This window comes from Hippopotamus amphibius, chromosome 2 (genome assembly GCF_030028045.1).
Source record: "Hippopotamus amphibius kiboko isolate mHipAmp2 chromosome 2, mHipAmp2.hap2, whole genome shotgun sequence".
NCBI lineage: Eukaryota > Metazoa > Chordata > Mammalia > Artiodactyla > Hippopotamidae > Hippopotamus > Hippopotamus amphibius.
In genome coordinates this window covers 204,258,222-204,285,385 of record NC_080187.1, presented here as the reverse complement: position 1 = coordinate 204,285,385, position 27,164 = coordinate 204,258,222, and the positions used below count along the sequence as shown (strand labels likewise).

The window sequence follows — 27,164 nt, the reverse complement described above, 5'->3', positions numbered from 1 at the left end:
ATCGCAATATGCAAGGCTCAAAGGCTATCACAAAAAAGACTTCCATCTTCCAGGGATTTATGGGACTCTTTCCTATCATTAGAGTGCTTGTGAAAAATACCTCCTAAGAAGAAAAAGATTATCATTTGAATTTCTCATTTGTACTGAGAAACCTTGAGCTCCGTTATTTAATATCCTTGGTAGATACAAGGCTTAATTTCAAAGCTCTGCTGTTCTGATGTCCTGAAAACCAAACAAACCCACGGAGACTTATCCAAGGGCCTTGAGGAAGAGGGCAATTTCACTCGTTTTCTGCCAAACTGTCTAAATTAGAAGCCTGAGAAGCCCACAGCAGAAATTACTGAAGTGCTTTGATAAGCCACGCCTGGGGTCTCTCAGGGATCCCCAGTACCCCAGCCTGGCTTGGGACATTATCAGTCTGATAATGTTTGCATAATGTTTAAGGGGAATTATCCTAATTATATTTTCAGGCTATCGTCTCTTTAGGGAGACACGAACCAACCAATCTTCTCTAAATTAGCAATTAAAGACCACTTATTATCCTGAAAAACCATGAGTGCATTCACAATCTGACACTGGACATTTCAAAACACAGACGATGTCTACAATTCTTGGCTACGCTATCAGAGGATTGCAATTAGATGCTGATGAATAGTTGTTAATTCTAATGCGTATCAAACTGACATGACTAGTGAAAGATTCCTTGGGGAAAGAGCAGGAGATACTGTCCAGTCATCCTTCCCTACAGACCCAAGTCAACTGATGGGTCACTGGAGGAGAAATGATACCCATGTCATCTATGTCTGTTGTCTGCAAGTCGTCTCTAACGGCTTTTACTCTTATCATTTCAGTGGTCTCTGCATCTGGCTAGATACCAGAACCATGGGGAGATTTTTAAAATACTAGGCTCCACCCCATAGAGACTGCAAATGATCAGGGCTGGGGTAGGGCCTCGGAATGTGCATTCTGAAATGCTCCCAAGGATTCCAAAGGAGCCATTCTGAAGGCCAGCACTCGGGAATCACTTTGTTATTTCATTTTGGAGTTTGTTCCCCACAGTAGCTCTATGAGGTAGACAGGGGAGGTAAATAATTACTTCCATTTTATAAGTGAGGGGACCAAGGATGCCTTCTCCATCTGCATTCCCCACCCTGTGTAAATGTGGCAGGAAGGGTGCAACTGGTTTACAAAAGTAATGAATGAATAGTAAAAAATGAAGAATATGCTGGACGTGTGACAGGACACTTGTACATTAATCAGATCTCTCGAGAAAAGAGGAGGCTTGGTGGTGTCAGCCTGGACTGACAGCTCCTTAGAGAAAAGCCCCTGGGACCAAGTTCAAGGGAGACCTTGGAGGAAATGGGGTCAAGGAGTGCAGGAGAACGTCTGGGGGCCCAGACCCACCTTGCTCATGGCTTCTGCGATGGCGTCGACCATGCCTCCCACCAACCCCACTTCACTGGCAGCTTCATTCAGCGTCACCATGATGTCGTCCACGGCCTCTTTCATGAGCTGGGCTGCCTCCGTGATGGCATCGTGGGTGTGCTGTGCCTGAGGATGTGGCAGGAGAAGATAATTATAAGATGTTTCCGTAAGCAGAAGACAGTGGTTCTCAATCTCTAAAGAATCATTTCACTTCTTTTAAAGATAACCTTAAAGAGCAGAATATAAAACTATATCCCCGTTATGGAGCACAACAAATATATTCTCTATTTTTTCCTTTCCTTTATGATGTTTGTACAAATGTTTGTATTGTACATTTGTTTGCAAAATAAGCAAAAATCAGAAAGACAAATAGAAAAAGATCTCTTTTTGCTATTAACAGGAAAAAAACCCTGCAATTTCAACCAACGTCTTATGACGTGCCTAATTTTATGTTACTACGTTCAAGGTGGTAGAGAGAGAATGCCACAGATTCCCTAACATACAAGTTGACAGATTTGACAGGAAAAAAAAAACCTATATAAAGAAAAAAAAGTGTTCACAACAAATGTACCTCTCTTCAAATTTGCCCAATACACTATAATTCCCTTTCTATAAATATGACTGGATTATGGAAATATAGGTACATACAGGAGAGAGAAAACTGCAGAAGGCTACATGGGCTCTGGAACGATGTCACAAATTACATTTACATGGGGTTGGAGGGATGAATGATGAAAGTTCTCCAGGGACAGATACTCTGCAGGCAAAGCCTGAGCGCCCACGAGTTCCCCTAGATGGTCCTCGGAGATGCTTTAACAACGTGTGTGGAGCCCAGAGCAGGCACTGGCAAATGAGTGAATGAGAGGATGAAAGAAAAAACATCTTGAGTGGTAGCAAGATGAAGGGCGAAAGAGGCAAGGTCCTGGGGTCAGAAAAAGCTGGGGTCAAGTTCTGTCTCCACTGCCAATTAGCTAAGTGGTCCTGGGCGTGGCTTCCTAAGCAAAATGGGAATAATTATAACAATACTATGCAGTGAAATTAATTCTGATGAGATGATGTGGTTGCAAGCCTCTTATTTATAATAAGAGCAGTCTAGGAGGGGACCGTGCCCTTACCTGGGAAATCTGACCTAACGCCAGGTATTTTGTGTCAGAATCACACTGCATTTAAATATATGCAGTTTATTGTATGTCAATTATACCTCAATAAAAGTCCTTAAAAAAAAAAAACAAAAAGAATTGCATTGCACCCAGTACTGGATGCCCCCACGCGGCGGCCGTGGCTGCCCTGATGCTCCTCAGAGGAAGACGACCCCTCTAAAAGGCCCAAGAAATTGCATCTTTACTTTGGGAGATGAAAAGGTAAGGAAGCCAGTGAGAGATGATAAATGATAACTCTTTTGAATGATTAAATAAAAGAGAAGAATTCCAAGAAGAGGTGACGTGAGCCATAGGAACTGGCTCAGCCTGCGGGATTGAAGAGCCACGGGAATTGAGAAGAGTCCACCAAACGAATATCTGACAAGCCGTGAAAGGTATTGATTATGGGTGGTTATTCTCGAGGCAGCTGTGCCAGGACGCAAACCCTACCTGCTGACCATCTCTACGAAAGTTACTTTAGAAGGTAACAAGGACAAATACCCTTGAGGAACAAAGATTCCTTTGACTCCTCACCAGGCCGGCATCCACCTTCTCTATTTCTTAGGTCCTCCATGGGGTGGGGAGGCGCCTTCCTCTCCAGACAGATTCCCCCTCCTCCCTGGCACAGAATTCCGCTGCCACCTGGCCGGCCCCCTCACAGCTCTGCCCTCTCACACTCTGCCTGCAGGGACTGATTCTGTCTCCCTCCTCCCTGCTCCCCCCATCTAAATCCTTTTCAAGGGCCAGTCTCAATACCACCTCCACCCAGAAGCCCTCCTTGGATGACTGTGTCCTCATCAACTTTCCTCTGGACTCTTACAGCCCTGAGAAGCCACTCTGGAGTCACAGAGTCATCAGAAGGCAATGGCCTTAAAGAAGAGAACGGGGGGCAAACGATGCTGCCTGATTTCTGAGCAGGGGAAGGGAAAATGATACAGCTTCTGCCTGACTCTCTCTTAGGACACGTGCCTATGAAGTCCTCAGCCTCTGTGTAACTAGGCTGGCTATCTTGAGGCTGTATGCCAGGCAGACCGCATGGAGACACCACACAGAAGTAGAAAAGGGTGTTCCAGCCCCAAAAGTCTGGGTGATTTTCGCTCAGGCATCAGACCTGAGAGTGACTGAGCCTCGGGTCGTTCAAGCCCCAGCTGCCATCTGGCTACAATGGCAGGAGGGACCCTGAGTGAGGATTCCCTCGCTGGGTCAGTGGATCTGCACATCTGCCAGAGAGGACACAAAACTGGAGGTGTTTTAAGTCACTAAGTTTAAGGAGGGCTTGTTTGTAGCAATGGCTGAGTGGGACAGCACCTAAGAAGGGCTCCTAACCCAGCGTTGGCATTAGAGAAGACTTCTCAGGGGTGTCCAGGCCCTGGAGGAAGAATCCATTCTGCAGCAGGGTGAGGAGGGGGAAAACGGAGGAAGCTTCCAGGCAGAGGGCACAGCCTGTACAAAGGTCCAGGGCGAGAAGGAACGTGCACTGCGAAGATGACTGAAATGCCATACGTAAAGGGCCCGGTACAGTGCCTGGCCCACAGCTCCTGTCCACTTCCCTTATCTCTCAGCCAACCCCAGCCCCGTCTCTCCAACCAGACTGCATGCTCCCTGCAAGCAATTTACTCTGCTTCCCTCTAGAAGGTGGGTTTAAGGTACTGAGCGAGACGCGTTTTTATTTTTGAAGATATTTTTACAAGGATAACCTTCACTGGCCATTGGTGCACATCTCTCCCCTGGAGAGACGCATTTAGAAACACACGCAGCCATCTGTTTTTAGGCTTTGAAAGAGCATGGGTGGCAGAGCTGAGGGCAGAGATGTGGTGTGGGGGGAGTCAGAACAGGACCTGGCCCTCCCCTGCCCCCAAGCCATCGACTGGGCTCACTGGGGCTGTGGTGACATGCTCTACCTCCTCTGACTGGACCAGGAAAACCTGACAACATGCCTGTGGGTGCTGGCAAGATGCCAAGGGCTAGCGTGTACTTGTGTACACGAAAGCCAACCTATGGGCCCAATGCGCCTTTCATACCAGTTTTAGAGACTAGGTTCTTGTATCTTGGGCCAAGTATTTGAGTATTTTACAGACAATGCTTCATAGCTGACAGGGAACCAGGAATAACAATAAACATCAAACTACAGAACAGCAGCAACACAAGGACAGCTGTTGACATTTCCGAGGGACCTTCTGTGCCAGGCACCGCGATGACTGCTGTTGTGTATATCTCCTATAATCCTCACAGCACCCTGGAAGATGGGAATTGGACGATATCCGACAGGGACCCCTCTGACAGCTGCAATCTGAAGATGGGAGCTTAAGCACTTAGAGCTCACAGGCCTGGTGGAGGACAACTGCCACTGACCAGCTGGCCATCTGCTCAGCCGAGGCCACCAGTCAAAAGCAAAATGAGCCTATGGCCAGATCAGGTCAGATTTACCAGCACGACCGAAAAAATAAACCTTAAGGTAGGGAATGTGTCTTCTATAAGGGGGAGGTTTCAGCCTGTCCCCCTAAACCAGGTGCTTTTAAACAAGGTGAAGCAACCAGGTACCAGGTGGCAAAAGCGAGCGGCCTCAGGACCCGCTACTACTCCTAACGTTGGCTGGACGCCCCCTCACTGAGCATCTCAGCATCAGCCTGGTCCCAGCTCTCTCAGCCACTGCGGGCTCCACACTTGCCCATGAACTTGTCGCCAGTTCCCAGTTCCCAGATTTGCTCCTTGGAGCTCCCCACCGTGCCCCGCCCCAGGCCTAGCTTGCAGGTGTCGTCCAACTCCTGATAGCTTGCTACCCGATGAGCCCCGGCCCTGGAATCTCATCCGTTGTTGAAAAGTAAGACATTTGGCTGATGTTTGTCCCAGGTTCCTGGGAGCCTTTAACCCCTTAGCATTTCCCAAGTGATCACACAAGTGTCTGTTATTCATGGTGGGCCCCTTGCACCAAACAGTAGTTTATGCTAACAAGGTCTCCTGGGGGCCGGTAGGTAGATTCGGGATGGGGGCTGGCGGGCTGGAAGGACCAACAGTGTGATGAGAGGGTTGGGGCTTTGAGCAACATAGTATCACCCTGGCCACCAACCTCTGGGGAGATGAGGGAGCTGCAGCTGGAGTCGTTGGTCTCACGGCTGAACACTGTCAATCAAGCCTACATGATGAAACCCCAGTACCTGCTCTGGACAGGAAGCTGGGGTGAGCACCCCCATGGGTGATGCACAGCAGTAAGCTGGGAGGGTGACACATCCTGAGGACACGGAAGTTGCACGTTTGAGACCCTCCCAGACCTCACGCACCGGGTCTCTTCTATTGGCTGGTTATAGCCTTTATAATAGAAGTGTAACTGTAAGTAGAGGAATTTCCTGAGTTGAGTTGTTCTAGCAAATTATTGAACCTAAGGGGTCGTGAAAACCCCTGAATGTAGCCAGTTGGTCATAGTGAGAGTGGTCTAGGAAGCTTGGAGCTTACAGCTGGTGTCCGCATCGAGGGCAGCCCAGGAGGGGCCTGTGGTCTTGCGTGGGGAATCTGACCTAATGCCAAGGTTGTGTTAGAACCGCACTGCCTAGGCGCCAGGCCCAACCGTGCAGTGGCTATTGCTGCCCTGACCCACCTCAGGGAGAGAGGACCTGGGCAAAAGGCCCAAGAAATTGCATCTTTACTTTGGGAGATGAGAAGGTAGGGAAGCCAATGAGAGATGGTAAATGATAACTCTTTTGAATGATTAAATAAAAGAGAAGAATTCTAAGAAGAGGCTGCGTGAGCCCTAGGAACCAGCTCAGCCTATGGGATCTGAAAGCCATGGCAATCAAGAAGAGTCCTCGAAACACAACATCTGACGGGATGTGAATTATGTGACCATGGGTGGCTACCCTGAGGCCTCTGTGGCAGGATGCCAAGCTCTCTCCCCGAGGGCTGTGCTGGAGGGAGCTGGTAATTTAGGTTAATGGTGGATTTCATGGCAGGGAAGGTAAAACGCAGAATGTGCAGACTGCTTTACTTTGATGGAAGCCTGAAAAGTGACATCTCCTGTACATAACCCTCCAGAGAGAGCATCTCACACAAACGTTTTCATTTATAAAAGAGGTAAAATGTAAGGTGTGCATTTCTGAAAATCTCACTTACAATGAGATGACTATTGGTAGCACAAAAATGTCAGCCATTCTGTACAGTCCTAAACAAAGTGCACATTTTAGGGGAGAAGTGAGAGCAGCTTGCCAAGTACCTGCTCTCCCAGGCAGGCTTAGGAAGGTATCAGAAGCCTATTTTAGGGGTGGCAGCAGTAAATCACAAAACAGTTTTCTGAAACTCGTTGGAAAACGTAAAGGACACTTTCTCCACATCAGAGCATCAACACCTAAAAAAACACATCCTTGCTCTTGGCTGTCCCAGAAATGAATCACTGTCCCATCTGCTCATGGTAAAGAATTCTCTAGATGGCCTGCTCTCCTTCACTCCACATGTTTAAGTTTTACAGATCCTGAAAGGGTCCGCGCAGAGTCTGTGAAGCCTCTTCCAATTACTCCAAGCCTCACCCAGAGCCCTTTCCTCTAATTCCAATGGCAAACCTCTTGATCACATCGCCAAGGCCACATCCCACACACGGGCTGCCTGAGCACAATAGCTTCAGACACCGAAAGACACAGTAGGCTCTCAATTAAGGCAGGCTTAACTGGCCAACGGCAATCTGCAAAGGGGAGTCAGCCGGCTCCACAATGAGGTCGTTATTTTAGACTCTGGAGGGGTTCTCCTTATTACTGTTCCTCCCAGAATAACACAGGAGAAAAACCAGACTTCGTTCTTTTTGGAAACGTGTCTGAAGTCTACTTCCAAGGGAGGCTGATTTCTTTATCATAGTGCTTCGACTACAAAGCCCAGTAAAGCAGGCATGGACATCACAGGAGTTTGGAAAACGGGAGAAGGCTACAGGGGGCAGCTCTCAACTGCAGCAGAGGGGGAAAAACCAACTAATAATTAGGACTGCCAACAATGGACAGGGTGGCATATCTGCTGGAGTGTTACAGGCAGATGCCGGAGGGGCCCTTCAAGGAGGATGGAGGAGGGAACTGAGTGGGGGAGGGAACTCTGGAGGTAGAGAACGCGTGCAGAAGGGGCGCAGAGGGATGAGGATGAGGTCACACAGCAAACGCCTTGTACTCACGTGAGTCAGTAACACCAGGCTCTGGGGCTGTCACTTGCCGATTTTTTTTGGCATACCCACTATGTCAGGCACATTGTCATTTAATCTCTACAAGGACTCCAGAGGTATTCATTACCAATCTCGTTTAGATGAGGAAACAAATGAAGTTATTTGCTAGCACAAGGCAGAGCTGGGGATTTGAATCCAATTATGTTGGCCCCCAAAGCTTATGCTATTTCTCACCAAATCAAAGCCACTGAAAACCATTTAACCACATTTTAACCACATTACCTCTGAAGACAAGGACTACGACGTCTAACACATACATATTATACATCACCTAACACACAGCAAGTAACACCTAGTAAGTACCTGCCCAAAGAACAGCACCCAAGGGGATTAAGTCTCTGCTCTAGGCCTCTTAGGAGGTACCCTGTGACAAGCCTGTCAGAGTCTGCAGACAGCACGGGTCACTGCCATCAGTGAGAGGAGCCACATAAACTCCTGTGTCGCTGTCACTCATCACGTCTTAGTTCATCACCTGGTGCTTCAGGTCTTTCACTGAAAACTACTCCACACTGGTCTCCAGCCACCAATGACGTCCTTTCAAGCAAATGATGTCATTATAGAGCTTACAGGGCCAAATACAAAATGCTCCCAAGCATGAGGTTCCTTGGCAGAAAAGAGAATTCCACAAGGAGCTCTAACTTGCAGTCCAAACATCTGAATTATTCTGCTGAGAATGCAACACCCTCAGGTTAGGAGTGGAGACGTGATAGTAAACAGCCCTGGAGAAAAGATAACCCAGAACTGGATCTGGAAGGCGAGTCCCAGCTCCTCCAGTTTGGGGAGGGAGCAAAGGGGGTGGACCTGACCCTGGGGCACCTGTCACTAATCTATCACAGCCAAAAGGGCGCTCTTGTTCTTCTTGCTCTACGCACCACTTCAGCAATTAGACTTATTTTGCCAGAAGACTCAGAACAATTTGAGGGCTCAGGATGGCTCTCGATATTTTTAGCATCCCCAGAATTAACCTCTTAAGAGTTGCCAGATACATGAATGAAAAACTGAACATAGAGCACGCAAGTCCAAGGCTCTATCCATGCCTTCCAGAGTGGTGTTTCTAGACTATGGATGGGTTGCATCTTTCTCCACTGCTCACAGTCAAGCCCCAGAGCCTTCGTGTGGTGGAGAAGGCCTGTCACACGACAGCCCAGTCTCCCCTCCTGTCCCACTGTCCCCACACCCTGCACGTTCCATACACACCAGACTGAGTGGTATTTTCTAAAGGCATCATAACCCTTTTACGACCTTATCTATACCTTTGCAGGTGCTGTTCCCTATTCCCAATGTGGCTCTAAGCTACCCTTATGTGCCGGATAGTTTTCTTTTTCTGAGACTAATCAGCCCTCCTCCCTGCCTCTCTCCTTCACGCCTCCCAGGCCTTGCTCCGGGCTGAGTCGGCCTGTGTTTCCATAGGGCACAGGCTCAGTCCTAACCCCACATACACCTCCCCTGTGGTCTTGGATGACTTAGCAGGGTAGTCTCAGTTTCCACATATGTACAATGGGAACCTTCTTATGTCACAGAGTTTTTATGAAGATTACATAAGACGGGGGTATAAGATGTATAAATGACAGAGTTAGCACTCAATAACTGTTAGCTCTGAGATCACTACTTTGTGATTCTGCCTCAATCTAGAGTCTTCTCTGCTATGCCATGTGACCGATTTGAAGATCTTAGAGATACAACAAAACACACTCAGAAAAACACATATATGATATGGATTCCCGGGAGCTTGTAGGTCAGTAATCTACACAACTCTTTCCAGTAGTGCTCTCTCAAGTTAGCCTGCTCAGGTGAAGACCCACTAAGATCACATGATCCTGTGGCGGCAGCTGCTGGAAGTCACAAGTGGTGGGAGGAGACTCCACTCCCTCTCCAGGCTCCGGAAGCCCGCGGAAACTTAAGGTGTGTGTGCTGGTTTCACAAGTAAAACAATCACTCTGACAAAACCATCCCTGAGAGAAAAGGAACATGCTGTCACCATCTCTGACCACTTGAAGTGCCTGGGTGACACATCAGGCTGAAGAAGTGTTCCACTTGTAAGCCGGTAAGGGAGATTTTTGTATTAAACTACTGTCCCCAAGGCAATAGCAACACATGCCATGGGTGACCTTGCACCTTGTTTCTCTTTGAATGTAAGTACCAGGAACGGAAACGACACTTAGTGGAAAACAATAGAGATTTGTCTTGTGCAAGCTGGGTGTCAACACTGGGCAGGTGCCGGGCAGGTATTATGGCTTTTATTCCTGTAATAACTACACAATACATTTTTCTTTCCCATAGACACTTGCCTACACATACTGTCAGGGAAAAACCAAAAAACAAAAAAACCTTCTAAATCAGGCTTAATTGTGTGCATTTCTTGGTTTTCCTCTTAAAGATCCCCGGGAAGGCCAAGAGACAATTACTTCCCACCTTTGAATGCAAAATCAAATGCCACCATCCAAAAACTGAAGGTGCCTTCCCTGGAGGGACGTGATCCTGAGGGACATGTGATGGCTTCTCAGTGTCCCAAATGAGGCCCCCGCATCCTGGGCTGTACCTTGGGATTTCCTCCGCCTTCCTTGGCCGCATACAACATCTGCAAGGCAGACTCTGCAAGCGTCTTGGTCTGGTCCAGCACCGTCATCTGCTGCTGATGGTCCAGAATCTTGGAGGCGACACCCACGGCAGCTAAGATCAAGGGCTCAAAGTAGCTGGCCAGCTGTGTTACCTTTCCAGACAAAAAGAAAACCAAAAAACCACAGATGCAACATGTAAATGCATGTGTCTCCTTTAGGGGCCCCGCTGGTGGGGAGGTGGCTGGGACAGGGATGGATGAGTCACAGGAAGAGGCAGATCTGCTGGACTTCACTTTTGTTTTTTTCTATTTTTACATTCAGTATTATGAATTACAGTTGCCAAATGTGTGTGTGTGTGTGTGTGTGTGGGTGGGTGTGTATAAGATCCTCAGGCCTTATTCCTTGTTCAACTTTATCTTTGAGAGTACTTGCAATTAACAAACTCTTGCTTGGATTTTACTTCCTCTGGGGAGCTCTTTGTCTGTCTCTGATCATGGCAGAAGTGCTAAGAAATCTGTCCTGAGATCCAGAGTTAGGTGTGAGAATTTTGCAAATCTTAATTTTAGTTTCACAAATAGAAAAGCTCCTGAAAGAACCAAAGGCAAGCATCTTACAAACTCAAAAGGGAGGGGGATAGAGGAGGGGGAGGGGAGCATGGCAGCTGAGAGAAAAACAGCCTGAGAGTAAAGGCACCCTCAAAAGCATTTTAGGAAGCCAACCGACTGCCCTCCGCCCCAAACATTTTGACCAAATCGTGGATTTGGAAAAAAAGCAAAAATGATTTCCCGTCAGTCAAGATGTTCTGTTTATGATGAGCCCAACCTGGGAGAACAAAAAAAGCCTATCAAGACGCTAAGCACTGTGGCAGCAGAGGCCTGTCTCCAGTAGGTAACACCATCGATGGTGCACACAGTCATCCCTTGGTATCTGCAGGGGATTGGTTCCAGGACCCCCCCACGAATACTAAAAATCTGTGGGTGGCTCAAGTCTTTTATATAAAATGCGGTGGTACAGTTGGCCCTCTGCATCTGTGGGTTCAGCATCTGTGGATGTGCAGGGCTGACTGTATATGCTCACCATCTCCCTAGCATCCACAATATCAGATTTTAACATTTTGCCGCACTTGCTTCAGACACCATCATCTATTCCCACTCCGATAAAACACAACAACACTGATCACACTTTTCCGTTCAACTCCTCATCTTGTGTGGCAGTTACTAATTGCTAAATGATTCCCATCAGGCGTATTTAAGTTCAGACCTTTAGCCAGCAACTCCCTGAATGCTTCTTCCCATCCCGTGGAGGAAGAATGAGGGTGATGGGGATGCAGGCAGGAAGGCTGCTTCACACGGGCAGTCGCTGGGTCAGCAACAAAGCAGGGGGTGGCGGTTTGTGGGGACTGGGGCAAGGTGGGCTCCAAAATATTAGAGTCCATTAACGCTAATAGTGAGACAAGACTATCAGCTAATAATAAAATTACATTTTTTTAATCCCCAATTATAGTTATCTTACAGATAGGTTTCAAAACACTTGAGCGGGGCTGCTGCTGGCCCTCATGGTGCTTTGTGTGAATTTTAAAGGGGCTCCCCATCCTCCAGGCAGATATCAACCATGCCAGGGCACATGACTTGGCTGGATGTCGCACCCCCGCTCCCTGCTTCGGCCAAAGACCTCTGTGTAAGGCCCAGTGCGCACAACCCCAGGGGACAGCCCTGCATATCCGCATTGAATTTCATCTCCTCTTCCCCAGGAAGGGCACTGGTGTCATCACCAAGTGCACTGATGGGTCATCGGGGGTCAGGACTCAGGATGGGTCCTGAAAGTACTAAAGGAGTCAAAATGTTGAATGCATTTGAATCTAACATGCTTTCTAGATTCGTTTTATTATTTTAAAAGTACATTCTATCAATGCAGCTGTAAAATGTCAAGGGTTGCTGTGTGCCGAAGATAAGTAAACACAACGAAACCGGGGTCTGACTTCTGGGACGGAGGATGGCTGGGTGATGGAGAGGAAGCTGTAGTTTCAAAGTCACTGGATTTGAATCCTCCCTGACAATTCCTTTTTAAGAAATCTTAGGCAAATTGCTTCCTATTACTAAATTTTAGTTTCTTTCTTGGTAAAACGTAATAGCACTAAGCTCCTTAAGATTTTAGGGGGATTAGATCCGCGTGCCGAAAGGCCACAGCACAGGCCTCCATGTAGCAAGCACTCCATACACACTAGGGGTCATTATTCTTCACATATTGTGGGGCAAAGGTTTGGAAAGGATGGGGTCTTTCCTGTATTTAGGAAGCTTGGCAAGGACTCTAACACTTCCTGTTCTTGAGAGACATGACAGACAGGAAACCTCCCCACCTGGGCTAGCACCAAAGTTAAAATCACACAGAATTTTGAGTATTTGGTACATGACGTTGATTCCCTAGGCCTAGGGTGGCAGAGGGGGTTGAATGGTGACCCCCAGAAAGCATGTCCATGTCCAAATTCCTGAAGCCTGTGAAGGGGATCCTACGAAGGGGTTTTTGCAGGAGTATTTAAGGATCTTGAAGACGAGATCATCCTGAATTACTTGGCTGGGCCCTAACCCTGATAACAAGTGTCCTAAGAAGAGACAGAAGCAGGGAAGGCAGAAAAGTGGGGGAGACAATGTGACCATGGAGAGAGACTGGCAAGATTCAGTCAAGGAATACCAAGAGCTACCACAAGCTGGGAGCGGCAAAGAACGGACGCGCCCCAGCGCCTCCAGAAAACGTGTGTGTGGCCCAGTCAATGCCTTGACTTTGGATTTCTGAACTCCAGAGCTGTGAGATCACATTTCGGTTGTTTTAAGTCCCCCAGTTTGTGGCACTTTGTTACAGCAGCCATGGGAAACCAAGCCAGGTGGGGTCTGAGAATCTGCTTTTATCACTCCCAAGTGGTACTGAAGCGGCTGGATTGGGGCCCCACCTGAGTGCCGTCTTGAAGCACTGGAACCAGGTGGGTACCAACCACCAGCCCATGACCCCTCTGGATAGAGGGTCCCTAGGCTGCCTTTGGCCAGAACTCCTGTCCAGAAGGCGAGACTTGTTTAGCCAAAGGACCAGAATAAATTGATAACTCAGGAGACACAACTAATATTCTCTTCATGCCAGCCACTGAAATAGGAATTCATCTTCCACACTAAAAGCATATGGGCAGAGAACAGGATGTTGCCCTAGAAGGCTAGAAATAGTTTCTTCTGAAATTCCTACTAGAATCAAAAGTAACTCCTGAAAAGAAGTTTGGTTTCTCCGCCAAACTCACTCTCCCCACAGTAGCCACACACGCAGTGCTCCAGCCTCCAGGCCTGTCCCCCACCCTTGCAAACCGCTTCACACAGGTGGACAAGCCCTTTCTTATTATAAAGGAGCTCAGGTGAGAAATGAAATTGGCCACACTTGAAATGGCAGAGACACACTGGCCATTTTAAATCGCAAACACCTCTCCTGAGACCCAGCAGGAAGCTTAGCAGGCCCTTAAGCTCTTCTGTATTTGAAAAAGCAGGCATATTGATTTTCTAAAATCAATACCTGGAGAGATGATTTTGGTGACTAGATTTCTTGATCTGCACATCGATACGGACGGCGGCACTGATGACTGCTAGGAAAGCCTGCAGGTTGTTAAAAACCCAATGTCTGCCCTCTCTCTGCTGGGGCACAGGCCGCTTGACAAGCCAACTCTCCTTGAAGGATTTGTAAAATGAACCCCAAACAGGTAAAACACTATGCAGCACCTGCCACCACGTGGGTATGAACGCTCCGCTGAAGAGCTGGCAGAGCAGCCACACGGAGGCTTTAGCTACTGAGGGTAAAGCCTGCAAGTTGGCTTTGCTTCCTCACGTGTGAAAACGGACACTATGTTAAAGGCCGTGGAGGAAAAGCATGCCCTAAACACACCAGAATGAGGCTGGCCAGCCAGGACAAAAGGTGGCAGACACCAGGCCAGGAATGCCAAGTTCAGTCTCTGGTTTGTCCCTGAGAAGATCAAGAGTAAGAGGTGACTGAAGAATGCCTTGTTGGCTGCAAAGTCTGACCACAACCAGAAACATTTCCCTGTAGTTTTTGTCTCAATGCTAAGTGAAGAGATCCTTAAAGTGGTTATTTCTGGAGAAGATGTTGAGGGAGGCTGAGTGGTATTTCCTCTCGTGTCGGTCAGCATGGACCCGCCCATAACACCTGCCATGAGGCTTTGGGGAACAAGAACAACAAAATCAATAACAACTCTCCGCCCACCTCCCTCTCACACACTCTCAGCAGGATCCCCTAGCGCCCATTACCTTATGTCCCAGCTGAGCTGCTTCTCCCCGGGCTGCCGTGGCAATGGGATCGATAAGGTGCCCAATTTCCTGGACCACGGAAGTCAGCTGCTCCTGCAGGGCCTGATAAGGAGAGAGAGCTGTCAAGTTCACCCCCCAACGGCTCCCCACGTAGTTGTACTGATTTAAAAAGACCCGTGTGAAAGATAAGGGAGGCTGCAAGAAATGGATATCAAAAGGCCTGGGCGTGCCATCCAGCCACTGCTCTGCCCCATCCCAGGGACCCTCAGCTCCCCTGAGCTAGACCCCATCCTCCCCACAGTTCCACCCATGAGGGACACGAGCAGGCCCCAGGAACACACTTCCTACTGGCTTCTCACTCCTGGCAACCATAGTGACAACTGATGCTACTGGTATCTTTACTTTGGGTTATTCAGCATAATTCCTGGAAAGGTGGAACCACGGTGGCTTTCCAAGAAGGGAAGATGACCATGTCCAAATGGGGTCTGAGGGAACATCCAGGTTGCTGTGTCCTCAGAACTAAGAACCCTTTAAGTGGGGAGTGGAGAGGAGGGTGACGTAAAAATGACATCAGCTCTCATAGAGCAGGACTATTTCCCAGACAGCGCATCGTGAAAAGGCCCGGTGAGATGCCCACTAGGCTCAGGTCAGGTGCTCTGTTTGCTGTATCTGGTGATGTGGATGCCACTATTGAAAATGGCACCTTCAACGTACTTCTTCTCAGGTTTGGGAGATGGTTTAATCTCTCCATCCTAAAGAACTGAATGCGTGCTAAAAAAACAAAACAAAAAAAAACAAAAAAGAAAGACGGGGCAAGGTATCTAGATGATGCTAAAGTGTGAAGGGGGCAGGGAATTCAAACATGGAGAGTGTTGAGATTTTCCTGATGGTCCCGTGGTTAAGACTCTGAGCTCCCAATGCAAGGGGCCTGGGCTCGATCCCTGGTTGGGGAACTAGATCCCACATGCCGCAACTAAAAGATCCTGCATGCTGCAACTAAGATCAGGCACAGCCAAACATATAGTTGTTTTTTTTTTTTAAAGATGGACAGTGTTAACTAGGAAAGATGAGGTGTCTTAGTGGGAATCTTCATAGGAACTTCGCTCCACAGTCAGGATGAATAGATCAGAAGGCTGGACATTTTAGGTGTGCACATGTCAGCACGGAGTGGGGTGATTCCTGACAAAGTGACAATGTCCTGCTCATAGCAATGAGACTCAGGCTACTCTCCCACCAAACAACGCTGCATATGGGCTGGACGGTTTTGTGCAGAGTTTAGTCAATGAGAGGAGAAGCCTAACCCACAAACTTGAAAACAAAATTCTGGGTGAAAAAAAAAAAAGGGAAAAAGTTAGAGAGATGGAGGTGGGTGGAGAGAAACTCGCACACTTCCAAGTGTCTTATTTAGCAAATTATTTCTTATCTTCCCACTCATAAGGTAACTATAGTCAAGAATGCAAGGATATTCCAGCAGTGTTGTCTTATTACAGATGGCTTGTTAAATTCAATAAGGTATAAGCAGGAAGCACGCGCAGATAAAGGGGAGGAAATTCCTTCCCAGGGAGGAAGTCAAGACAGAGGGTACGCTTTGGTGGTGGTGCTGGAAGGATGGGGGTGTGAGGGGGGTGCTTGTCATCTCTGTTTCTTGCTCGGGGTGCTTGTTACAGGGTGTGCTTGGTTGGTGGACATTCAGGAAGCTGCACACGTATGACAGGGACGCTGTTCTGTATGCATATTCTACTTTAGAGACAGGTTAACGATAATTCTAACATTCCGCACAGGATGAGAAGCCATATTCTTTCTTTCTTTCTTTACTTGGAAATGGGGGAAGTGGGCGAAGCTATGGTGAAACAGACAGTTCTATTAACAAAAATAAGCAATTCCAACTCCGGGCCCTGCTTAGAGACAGGGGCCCAGGTTCATTGCTGATGAGTTCAGTGTCAGGAGGGAAACATCAGTCGACAGAGCATTCGTACTTATCAAGCACCTTCTGAGCGTCAGGTGCTTCCAACGGAAAGGAAGACGGATGAATCAGGGGCCTTTGGACAAGTGATAGGAAAAACTGAAGGGAGCAACGCAGGAAAATTCTGTTTTCAACTTTGGAGAAATGGGCAAGAGAGGACAAAGTGGCTCTGAATTAATAGAATACAAAAGGTCTCTCAGTACTAGATACTGAGCCATAAGGGCAGAAATCTTGATCTTTGCATAGACCAAACACACAGAGCTGAAGGCTACATTTGCCCATGAGTCCAGAAAGCGCATGGGTGAAATATGACAGGGAAGTGCTAAGAATTTACATGCTTAGGTCTGCTCTACCGACGTGTTCAAGTGAATATGGTAACCCCACCGACTGACACACTCTTATCTGACAATGATCACGTCCCTCCAAATTTCAGCCAAATCTGAACCTTCCACCCCCGCAGTACACACGTTCCTGCACCAAACCACTGTTCTCTGTTCAGCATTTGCCCTACCCCCTCCCGAAAACTCCCAGGCTGGTTCCAGGGGAAGGTGGTCCAATGATGAAACTCATGCATCAGAAATGTGTTGGTGCCATTCCCCCACCCCCAAGCCCGATGTCGGGATTCTTCAGTACTTCCGGAGGCTTCCGAGCTGGCCACAGAGCCCCGCCTACCTCCACCGAGATGTCATCCCTCGTGGCCAGGCTCTGGCTGACCGCGGCCAGTGAGGCCTGCTCGATGTCCCGGATGCACCGGTTGATGCTGTCAATGGAGTAGTCACACTCCCTCTGTCCAGGGGCCTTGTCCCTGGAAGGGACACAGCAAGTCGAACGCAGGCTCCACAGGGTGCGCGTCCCAAAATCTGCTCCGGCACTGGTGGGCCAGGAGCCCCTGTCTACTTTCTTACTCGAGTGCTTTAGGGAGTGAATCCCTGACCCTGCTTGGCAACGCTCCTCTGTATAGCCCAGGCATTTCTTCATATAACACTTGCGCTAAGTCTGTTTCTGGTGGGAAGGGTAGGGTGCTGTTCTCCGTCTCAGGCAGATGCCAGGCAACTGCAAATGAAACAATCTGGACTTGGATTCTCCATTCACTGGCTTAGGCGCGGGACTCTCATTTAAAAAAAAAAAAAAGTCAGTGCTATTTCCAGTGCACATAGACTATGCTCTCTACCCCGCATGCTAGTGAAAAAAGTCCTGGGCTGTGGTAGGAGTTAAAACATTTAGTGGATTTTTCTTTGCAAGACGTTAAGAAAGTTCATGTGGTTCTGGGTTTCCAGAGCAATTTCAAAAACAAAATATACCTGAGGAAAGGGATGCATTCCATGCTGTGAGGTATTAACTTTGGTCAACTTCAAAAATGTTTTATCTACTCAGGGTACGATTTTTCAGGTTCTTACCATCACCACTGAGGTTAGAGATGCCCAGAGTTACTATGGGACCTAGAATATTCTTTTTGTCTTATTATCAAAGCAAGGTAACCCCAAATCCTGCTAAATAAACCGTGGTGCTCTCTGCCTAATCTCCTAGGTATCAACAATAAGGCACCATGTTTAGAAGGACTGGGACTAAAGCAACCAGGCCTGGGGATGACCTTGGGAATGTCATCTAAATGCCCTTCTGCCTGAATTCTCTCATCAGTAAAAGGGAGACAATAGCAGCATCTACTTTACAAGACTGTTGTGATGAACATATAATGTAATACAGGTAAAACGCTTCAAGTGGTATCTACCATGTGATAGATACTTAAGTTAGCTATTATTGTTGCGACAAGTGCTGTGCTGGTCCCAAGGAGGTAAAGAAAAGATGATGACAGTGACCGACCACATTGCTGTTAAATAAAAGTCCTGATGGGCTCATCCCCATCTTGCCCTGTCAGACGCAGGCACTAGCAATTTGTGGAGGCGCCACTCACCTGATAGATGTGATGAGGCTCTTGATAGAGTCAGAAACGGTGTGGGAATGTCCAGCCAGTACAGACCAGGTGGGCGGGTCTTTGGGGTTGAGGGCCAGTGAGCGCGCAGTGCGGATGAGGTATGATGAGCTCTCCAGCATGGTCTTGGCTGACACCAGGATTGGCTCTTGTGCCTGGGAGCCCTGGGACCAAACAGCAGAAGGGTCAAGGGCAGGGCACACGGACTAAGTGAATGACTTGGACCCTGGAGGGTCATGTTCCTTCTCAAGTCACTACCTCTGTCCTCTGAAAGGAGACAGAGGGTAGGGAACCACGGAGGCTGGCTCACACGGGGCCTGGGTGACGCAGACCTGGGGCCATGCCACTCCGTAAATATCGTTTTTGAGTGTGACACATACCAAGAACGAATCAGCTCCAAACCTATGCACAGAGACTGTTCTCAGCATATAAAGCCGAGACATTACCTCTCAAGCGATGTCCGGACAGTGAGTTTCATTAACTCTGCTTACATCATCACTGACAACAGTACCAGCGCTTTCCATACTGACGGAAAGTGTTCTGGGTATCCTTAACTGTTCACGCCCATTCAGTGCCACAGAAAACAAGCCAAAGACCTCAATGTGACCTTTGCTGCAAAGGTTCCCTACCTCGGAGCTGATCTGGGCAGGAATGCTGACAAACTCAGGGTTGGAGGCGAATGCTGTCAAGTTCTCCACGGCTTCGATCAAGGGGGCGGTGGCAATGCGACACTTGCTGCGGTTGTCCTCAGAGAAATCCCCATCCAGAGCCTGATGGGAGAAAACACGGAGGTCACTCCCGGGCCACGGCGGTCAGCTTCCAGGGAAGAGAAGGCGGTTTGATGGGGATACTGACAATGTCTGGTGAATTCATGAACGAGGAATGAGAAGTAATCGGGGGATCTCTGCCGTCAAGCAGGGGGGCTAAGGGAGCAATGATAAAAAACAAAGCTGAGCGTGCGGCCCACAGGCCAGCTGACCTCCCAGTCCCCCAACTCCCTAGTCATGTGATTCAAAGAGCGCCTGCTCGTCACTCCCCGTGAGCCGTGCTGCCCATCCTTGCAGCGGAGCCACTTTCTTCTCTGCTTTTGAGACTATAACCCTTTGGGTCTTCCCCTCCCTTTCCGCTCCAATTAAGCCTATTCCTCCCCAAACTATAAAAGTATTTTACATTGCGTAGCACTTTCAACTTCTTCTAAGTTATTTTTACCTGGGCCTCCCTGAATGACTGATGGAGGGAGGGCTTCCATATCTGCCGTTTTGAAATGACCACAATGGAATGCAATAGGAAGAAACAGACTAGAACTATTCCCAGCAACACAGAAAAATCTCACACACGTGATATTTAGATAAGGCGGCCAGACACAACAGAGTGCCCACTATATGATTCCATTTGTGCAAAGTACAAAAACAGGTGAAACTAATTCTGGGTGTTGGCCAGCAGGTCACCCTCTGGAGCCAGGGAGACTGAAGGAACCAGAAGTGGGCTTCTGGGTGCTGGCCATGTTCTATCTCTTCAACTGGCTGCAGTTACTTAGGTGTGTTCAGCTTGCGAAAATTCACTGAGCTCTACACGCATGGGTTTTTTGTCTATGTATCTTATGCTTCCAAAGTTTATTTCTTTTAAAAATTAGCAGCAGTAATACAATGGCATTGAATGATTAGTCATATCACTGATGAATGGCCTGCACAGAAGACAAGCCAGCAAAGCGGCCTGTGAGGCATACCAGGCCACCCCACAAAGGGTTAACACTTGGATCCAAAGTTCCCCAACCCTGGAATCCATACCTCCTCAATCATAAGACTATTAGAACCAACAGCCTGTGACCCAGAGACAGCACCCCGCCTCCCAGCAAAGGGCTACATTTGAGAAAGCTGTTACAGAATGTAAATTTCCTTGTTAAATGACCAATTAAACTTTTAATTTAACCATTATAAGCAATATATAAAAGTCAATTTAGACAATTAGTGAACAAAAAACCGAGGCACCAGCACTACGAAACAAACCAGATCTGAGACAGGAACGTTTCTAGTTTTCAATAAGGCAAGAGTAGGCACGCACAGTTAGTTTAAAGGCTATTTGAATAACAACTATATTCCAATTAAGTCTTGGCAGCTTAGGACAGTAATTACACATCCACCATGCTAACGTTTTCTGAGGAACTCCCATAAGCCTGGCTCATTTACCATCTTCGCTAATCCTGTGCATAGCTTGCCCCTGCTCAGGCCCTTCTCCACCAGATAGGCACTGACCTTGACCCTAACCTCACCCATTCTGTGGTTCTATGTGCCTGCTACTTACTCATACCTATGGCTTCAGTTCTGCCTGCCGCTCATGTACTCAGTAAAAGCTGAGTCAGCTCCTGTTAACGGCTCTGCAGTGCTGCACTGGCGCCACGGCAGTGAAGCGTCTCGGGGGTTCTCCTCTTGTTGCATTACTACCATCATTGACTCCTTGAGGTCAGGCCCTACTAGGCTTTGGAGCAGTTTGGGAACACAGTGGGAGGCAGGCTGGGTGCCGCACAGCAGGAGCCTGACAACAGTGGCCCCAGCACAGGTGGACCAGTGAAACAGGCAGACGGCAGGAGTGGACTTTGGCATCAAAGAAACTCGCATCCCAGCTGCGCTAATCACACCCCCTCCAGTGGGATGGATGGGGCTTCTAGCTCAACAGAAGATGCCATGCCTCTCATTCCTCCTGCTCCTTACCTCTCACACTCCTCCCAAGCTCTTTTCTACTGTCTACAACGCTCTAGGCCTCCTAAGAAGGCAGATGTCTGATCACGCCACCAACCTTGAGGTGAACTTATTAAAAATGACAAGATGCTTACCCCAGGTAAATCCCAAGGAATGATTTTCTAATTGTGCAGTTTCATCAACTAAACTAACAGGATGAAGAAAGGGTTTTTTTGGAGCCTGGGCCCCCAAATCACATATCATGTAGCCCATTGCAGGTCAAGGGCAGGACCCTGAATAGCGTGGACTGTGGACTACAACACCAAGCCCTAATCTAGCACTGTTTTTTATTTTCAAGAGGGGATCAGAGAGGATGGTTTGTTTACATGCACAGTATTTCACTTCTGAATGCTGCTTCCACTCTGGGGACCACTGATCCACTCCAGCACATTGAATACTCAAATCTGGCCACGGGTGAAACTTTAGACAGGCACAGCAGTTTTCACACAAGTGTTCCATGTCACAGAATGTCTATTACACCTGTCATAACAATGAAAGAGTAAATCCAAGTAGCCAAGTGCCCAGGCCCCATCAGGACCCTGGGCCAGCTCCTCAGTGTGTTCTCACACTTGGCCAAATCTCACAGGAATCTGGGAGAAACAATTTCTGCATGTGCACCAGAATCAAAGATCCATGGATGGTGGGGCTTAGAAGGGATCTTAAAGATTACTTAACCCCAGAGTTCCAACGTTTCAGGTGACTGAACCAACACCGAGAAAGTGACGTGCTAGGCCAAGCTCATGCCTCAGACCAGAACCCAAGACCCCTGGCTCCCTTCCCTCCTACCGACCTTAGAAAAGGTGAGAAGAATAAGGCATAAGAAGCCCAAGAGGTTTCTTCCCTCCTCCTTCTTCTCAGGAAACCTACTTTACCAATCCAGACAAAAGGACCATCAAGAAAACGTACTTACAGCCGAGTTAAAACCGGTTAATGAGAGCTGGACCTGGTGTCTTTTGGACGCCCTGAAAACGCTTAAAGGCCAAACCCTGAGCTTCAGTTCCGCTGCGAGAGGCAAGGCCGTGCTCCAACTTCTCAGAGAAACAAAAGCTGTGTTGTTGTACAGTTTCTACTTGGCACCCAAACCTGAGTGACTGCACATTTAAAATCACATTCCATTCCACACATCTGATTTGAGGCCAGGTAAGGAGCAGCCTGGAGAGAGAGAAGCAGGCACTGGTACACGGGGGCACCGGCAGAAAGCCGGCACCCGTGGTGGGGGCTTCGGCTGCTTCTAAGTTGGCCGGCATTGAGAGCAGCGCCTGGCAGGGAGGCGGGCGCACGTATTTATTCTTGCTGAGCCACGCTTTGGGATTGCAAAGAATGCCATCGGTAGAGATTTATGATCCCTGGAGGCGAACATTCTAATGGGCGCTGATAAACCACTGTGAGGTAATCTGCTCCCTGCTCGCCAATGCTTCTCGTGGGGGGGGGCGTTCCCCTCCTTTCTTTGTGACTAGAAAGGTGTGGCAGCTGGGGTGAAGCCTTGATCATATCCTTGTGATGTAAAGGAAAAAAAAAAAGACTAAGAAGCATAAAACTTAGAGCAAAATTCAGCCTTGACGGCAGCTGTTTCAAGCATTTAAGGAATTAAATATTCATTTGTTTTGCTGTTTGACAGGATTCTTAACCATTCCTTAACTTAGGAAATCTATTCGATGTGCAGTATGGTGTGCTATAGTGAAATGACCTTCACCACGTTCCTATTAGTAAATTAAAAACAAAGTTCATTGTCCCCGGCAAAGCCTGCCACCTGATGGAAACTGAGACACCAAGCTGAGGGCAGCATGGTCATTTCTGTCCCTTGGGCACTGCTACTGACCCCCAGGGTGCTGGTGCACGAGGAGGCCTTCATCTTCTCCACCTTACAACAGCCTGCATCCCCGCTCTGGTGCTTCCGCACAGGCCTGTCTTTTAGGCCATCACGAGAGCTCATTTGCTGAAGGAGTTACGAAGAGGGGTTGCCACTGTGAAAGGGAATCTGAAAAGATGAGATCTTAACGGAGACAGGTCAGGATTTAAAACTGAGGAGGAGGCAGAAAAGAAAGGCTTCCTAGAGTCTGCATAGAAGTTCCTTGCCTTTCTCCCCCGCGGTCCATCTAAATATAGTCTGATTTCTGACGATCGGAAAATGGTCAAGTTTAACTGAAATAAGTTAATTACACGGCAACCAACAATGATGTCACTACTTCTCAATCTATTGCTGTCTTTCCACCCCTGCCTCTCTCCAGCCTTGCACACAAGCACTGGAAACACACCCAGGGATTTCTTCCCAGGCTGGAGACAGAGGTTAGTCTCTCCATGCTGAAGATGTAAACTGCATGCCATGGGCGAGGGCAGGATTGAGTGGAAAGAGCAGGGGATCTGGGTTTGAATTTCGATCTACCACTTATTGGCTGAATCATCCCAGGAGAGGGACTGCACCTCCTTGTGCATCACTGTCCTGACTGTAAAATAGGGATGACAAGCATAGGGTGGTTGGGTGTGTGGACTGAATGAGTGATATACACAAAACGTGGAACAGGCTTTGCACACACTAAATACTGAAAAATGTAAGCTTCATTCATTTCTAATACCATGAACTATGACGGTGGTTAAAGAGAGCCACCACCAGGATCCCCCGGGGACCTGGGCACTGGCTTTATTTATCCACCTTCAACCTATCTTATTATCATCTTCAAACAGGTGGGTTTTAATTTTTGTTTTTTTAAAGACTCTGTTTAAGCAGCTAAGAAATTGCTGAGGGGAGTAACTGCCCCACGGCTCTTGCCCGCCTGCCTCCAACTGCTGCCGGGCTGCGCAGTCTCTCCTTGGCTTCTGCTGGGCTCAGTCTGTTCACTGATTTCTCCTCCTGATTAAACTGGCTTTGTGTAGTGCAAGGGGAACGAGGTGTGTAGTATCATATCCTCTGGAGAGAACAGGGGGAACAGCCCCGTCCCTTCAGGACTTGCCCAGCAACAAAGAAGAACATCCCACCTCCATGAGTGTGAAAATCCTTCAGTAAAATGCGAACCCTCTGATGCCCCATCCCGGTTTGCACAGAACTGGTAGCTTGCCTTCCATGACAGTCTCCTTTGGAGGTGCTTTGCATGGGGTCTGCTGTCCAGGCTGTGGCTGTCTTCCCACCAGGTCAGCTGCCTGCTGGGTGTCCCACGCATGGCAGACCAGGTTTGCGGTCTCATCGCCCAGCTATTCCTTACAGAGGACCCTGTCCCGCCTCCCCCCGACCTGTCCATGGCCACGATCACAAAGATGAACTTGTTAACACAGAATGCTCTATTTTAAGAAGCTGACGCTCCACTGAAAACATTTAAACAACTATAAACAGAAGAGATATCATAGGATAGATTAGATTTTTTTTTTTTAAGATGAAAGTGATTTTCCAAACAACTTCCTATTCCCTTCACCCTCCACCTTCTCTCTCGGTCCAGAGATGTTTAACAACCATGGCAGGGCCCACTACCAGCCCCTCAAAACCACCACCTACTAAGCACATCGTTTACCCCTCCCTACATGCTATGAGAAGATTAGTAGAGACCAAGGTTGTTGGTTTTTCCTGATAAATATCTCTCTCACTAATCAACTCTTCCCTTGTGACTGAAATCATGAAAATAAATTGGAACTTGGACTTCACCGAAGCAAGTCTTGCAGAGCAGAGCTTCAATCCCACACCTCTTCCCCTTCTGCAACGGGTGATACAGGAGTCCCTAAGGCCTCAGCTCAACCACCTACCTTGATGGTCTTCACCAGGTTGGCGGTGCTGTTGGCAACTTCCTTGGCTGACTGGACGAAGTGCCTCTTGGCCACGGGGTTGCCCGTCTTGGACGAGGCGATGCGGCAGGCGTTGCACAAGGCCGAGGTGTGCTTGGCAACAATCGTGGCGGCAGACAGAACCTATAAAGCACGGACCAAGTTGGGGGCAGCCCATGCTTCAGTGCAGAGGGGTCCAGTTCACTGGAGTCCAGCCTGGTCCCGAGCCCTGGATTCCCCGTCAGCTCCCATGTCTAGGGCTCGTGTAAATAAAACCCGTGTCTCTAGCTCTGCTGCCCCTGAAGTCTCTCCAGGAAAGGGGAAGGCGAGAATTATGAAGGCAGAGAGACTAAACAACGAACAGGAAAGCAGGTGCTGATGTGGTGGGGGGAGTGGGCTGGGCTCCAGGAAGTCTCAGAGGAGATGCAGTCAGCTATCCTTTGCGACCCCCAGCCAGGAGGGACACAGCCCAGGGTCTAGGCCAACGCTGCCCGACAGAAATACAGCGTGAACGACATATCTAATTTTAAAATTTCTAGTAGCCACATTAAAATAAGTACAGAAACAAGCGAAATTATTTTAAATAATATATTTTATTGAACTTGATATATCCAAAATATTTCATGTCACCACGTAATCCGTTTAAGAATATTAAGATTTTACAATCCTTTATCGTACTAAGTCTTTGGACTAGGTCTGTATTTTACACTTACAGCCCATCACAGTTTGGACCAGTTACATTTCAAGTGCTTAACAGTCGCATGCAGCTGTATGTCACCCCCAGGTGGGCTGTAGGCACCTTATTAAGGGTCTGGCTCAGGAATCTCCCAGGAATCTCCACCCCCAACCGCTTTTCTGAATCTGCCCCATCCACTTTGCTGAGGCTGGTAACACCCCTTTGGCCTCAAATGGCCAGGTAAGGAATCTCAGGTGCACTGACGCCTGCCTTAGGTCCAGGTGGTCCCTCCATTACCTCCTTTACTTGGGTCCTTCTGCCTCAAGAATGCCAGCCCCAGGGTCCGTGTGCCCCTCACAGGCTGCCTCTGCTAGCCCATGTGGGACCTTCTTGTTTTTTTTAGCACATACTGCTGGAATTATTGAACACGATCCATGCCACTTGGGTATCAGAAGTATCATGGAATGTCGCACATACTGTCTAGCTGTGAAATATCTCTGTGGCTCCTTCTGTGCTGTGGATTCTGACCCAGCTTTGGGGCCTGGCTCAGCACCACCATCTCTGGGAAGTGACCCCTGACAGCCCCTCAGAGAATCCATCACACCTTCCTCTGTGCATCCCTGGCACTGTCATCACACCCCCATCACTCCAGCTTCCAAACTTCATCCCACAGGAAGTGTAAAGGGGTAAGGGATCTGGTCTTACTCAAGGTGACCTTTAGTGCCGAGCACAGAACAAGCTCTCAACGTATGTCCCCTGAACTGGATGGCTGGAATTGTGAGCCTCCTGATGAATCTCACTGTGATCACGCCCCTCTGTCTGCCAGCACTCCATTCCAAAGCACCTACCCCGTCCACTTTCCCTACATTTTGCAATATGCCCCTAAGTCATTATCTGGCTGGCTTTGCAAGTTCTGAAAGAATGGTAACCTTTATTCTTGCAGTCTCCCACCACCCACCTCCAAGAGCTCAAAGACTCGCAGACCTCACATCCTTGCCCAGAAGTTACCTGTGATGGGCTGCTGCCGGGGTCCACCAGGTTCTGGCATGCCATCTGGATAGCCTGGTTAGCCCTGGCAAACTGGATGGGGTCCACAAGGCCCTGATGGCCCGCCTGGCTGTTCGGATCAGAGATGCCAACAAGGTATGCAGCCTGGAAGGGAGGAGGAAAACCATAGCTCAGGCGTGCTGTACTCCTAGGTAAGCCTGTGGGGAACTGTGGTCCCAAAGTGTACATGCAACAGTCATTCTCAGGTGCTCCCAGTACAAGATGGTCAGGGTCATCTCATCAATAAGAGTTTAGGGATGGGTGAGCTGACGCTCTCTTGGGCCAGGGACGTCCCAGCAGGAGTCTCCAAGAGACTTTTGGGAACAGTCTCCTTGTTCTTAAGAAAGCCTCAAGAAGCTCTTCCACAGGGTATGATCAAGGATGGATGCAGCCCTGAGTGCTCTGGCAGCCACCTTATGGCCATGAGGGGCCCAGCCTCACCATGGAGCTCACTCTTTGGCTGG

General features: G+C 48.4%; 1 protein-coding gene across 3 annotated transcripts in view; it reads right to left on the bottom strand.

Moving 5' to 3' along the window:
- The window catches only part of TLN2 (talin 2), a 452,015-nt gene that overhangs the window by 60,002 nt on the left and 364,849 nt on the right, over positions 1–27,164 (bottom strand). For all 3 annotated transcript variants that reach the window (XM_057722678.1, XM_057722677.1, XM_057722679.1), the window contains 8 exons: positions 26,662–26,805; positions 24,960–25,121; positions 19,125–19,265; positions 18,478–18,659; positions 17,238–17,370; positions 14,603–14,704; positions 10,292–10,462; positions 1,405–1,551 (listed from right to left, as the gene is read on the bottom strand). In XM_057722678.1, coding sequence (XP_057578661.1) covers positions 1,405–1,551; positions 10,292–10,462; positions 14,603–14,704; positions 17,238–17,370; positions 18,478–18,659; positions 19,125–19,265; positions 24,960–25,121; positions 26,662–26,805 — 1,182 coding nt within the window. The remainder of the gene's footprint in view (positions 1–1,404; positions 1,552–10,291; positions 10,463–14,602; positions 14,705–17,237; positions 17,371–18,477; positions 18,660–19,124; positions 19,266–24,959; positions 25,122–26,661; positions 26,806–27,164) is intronic.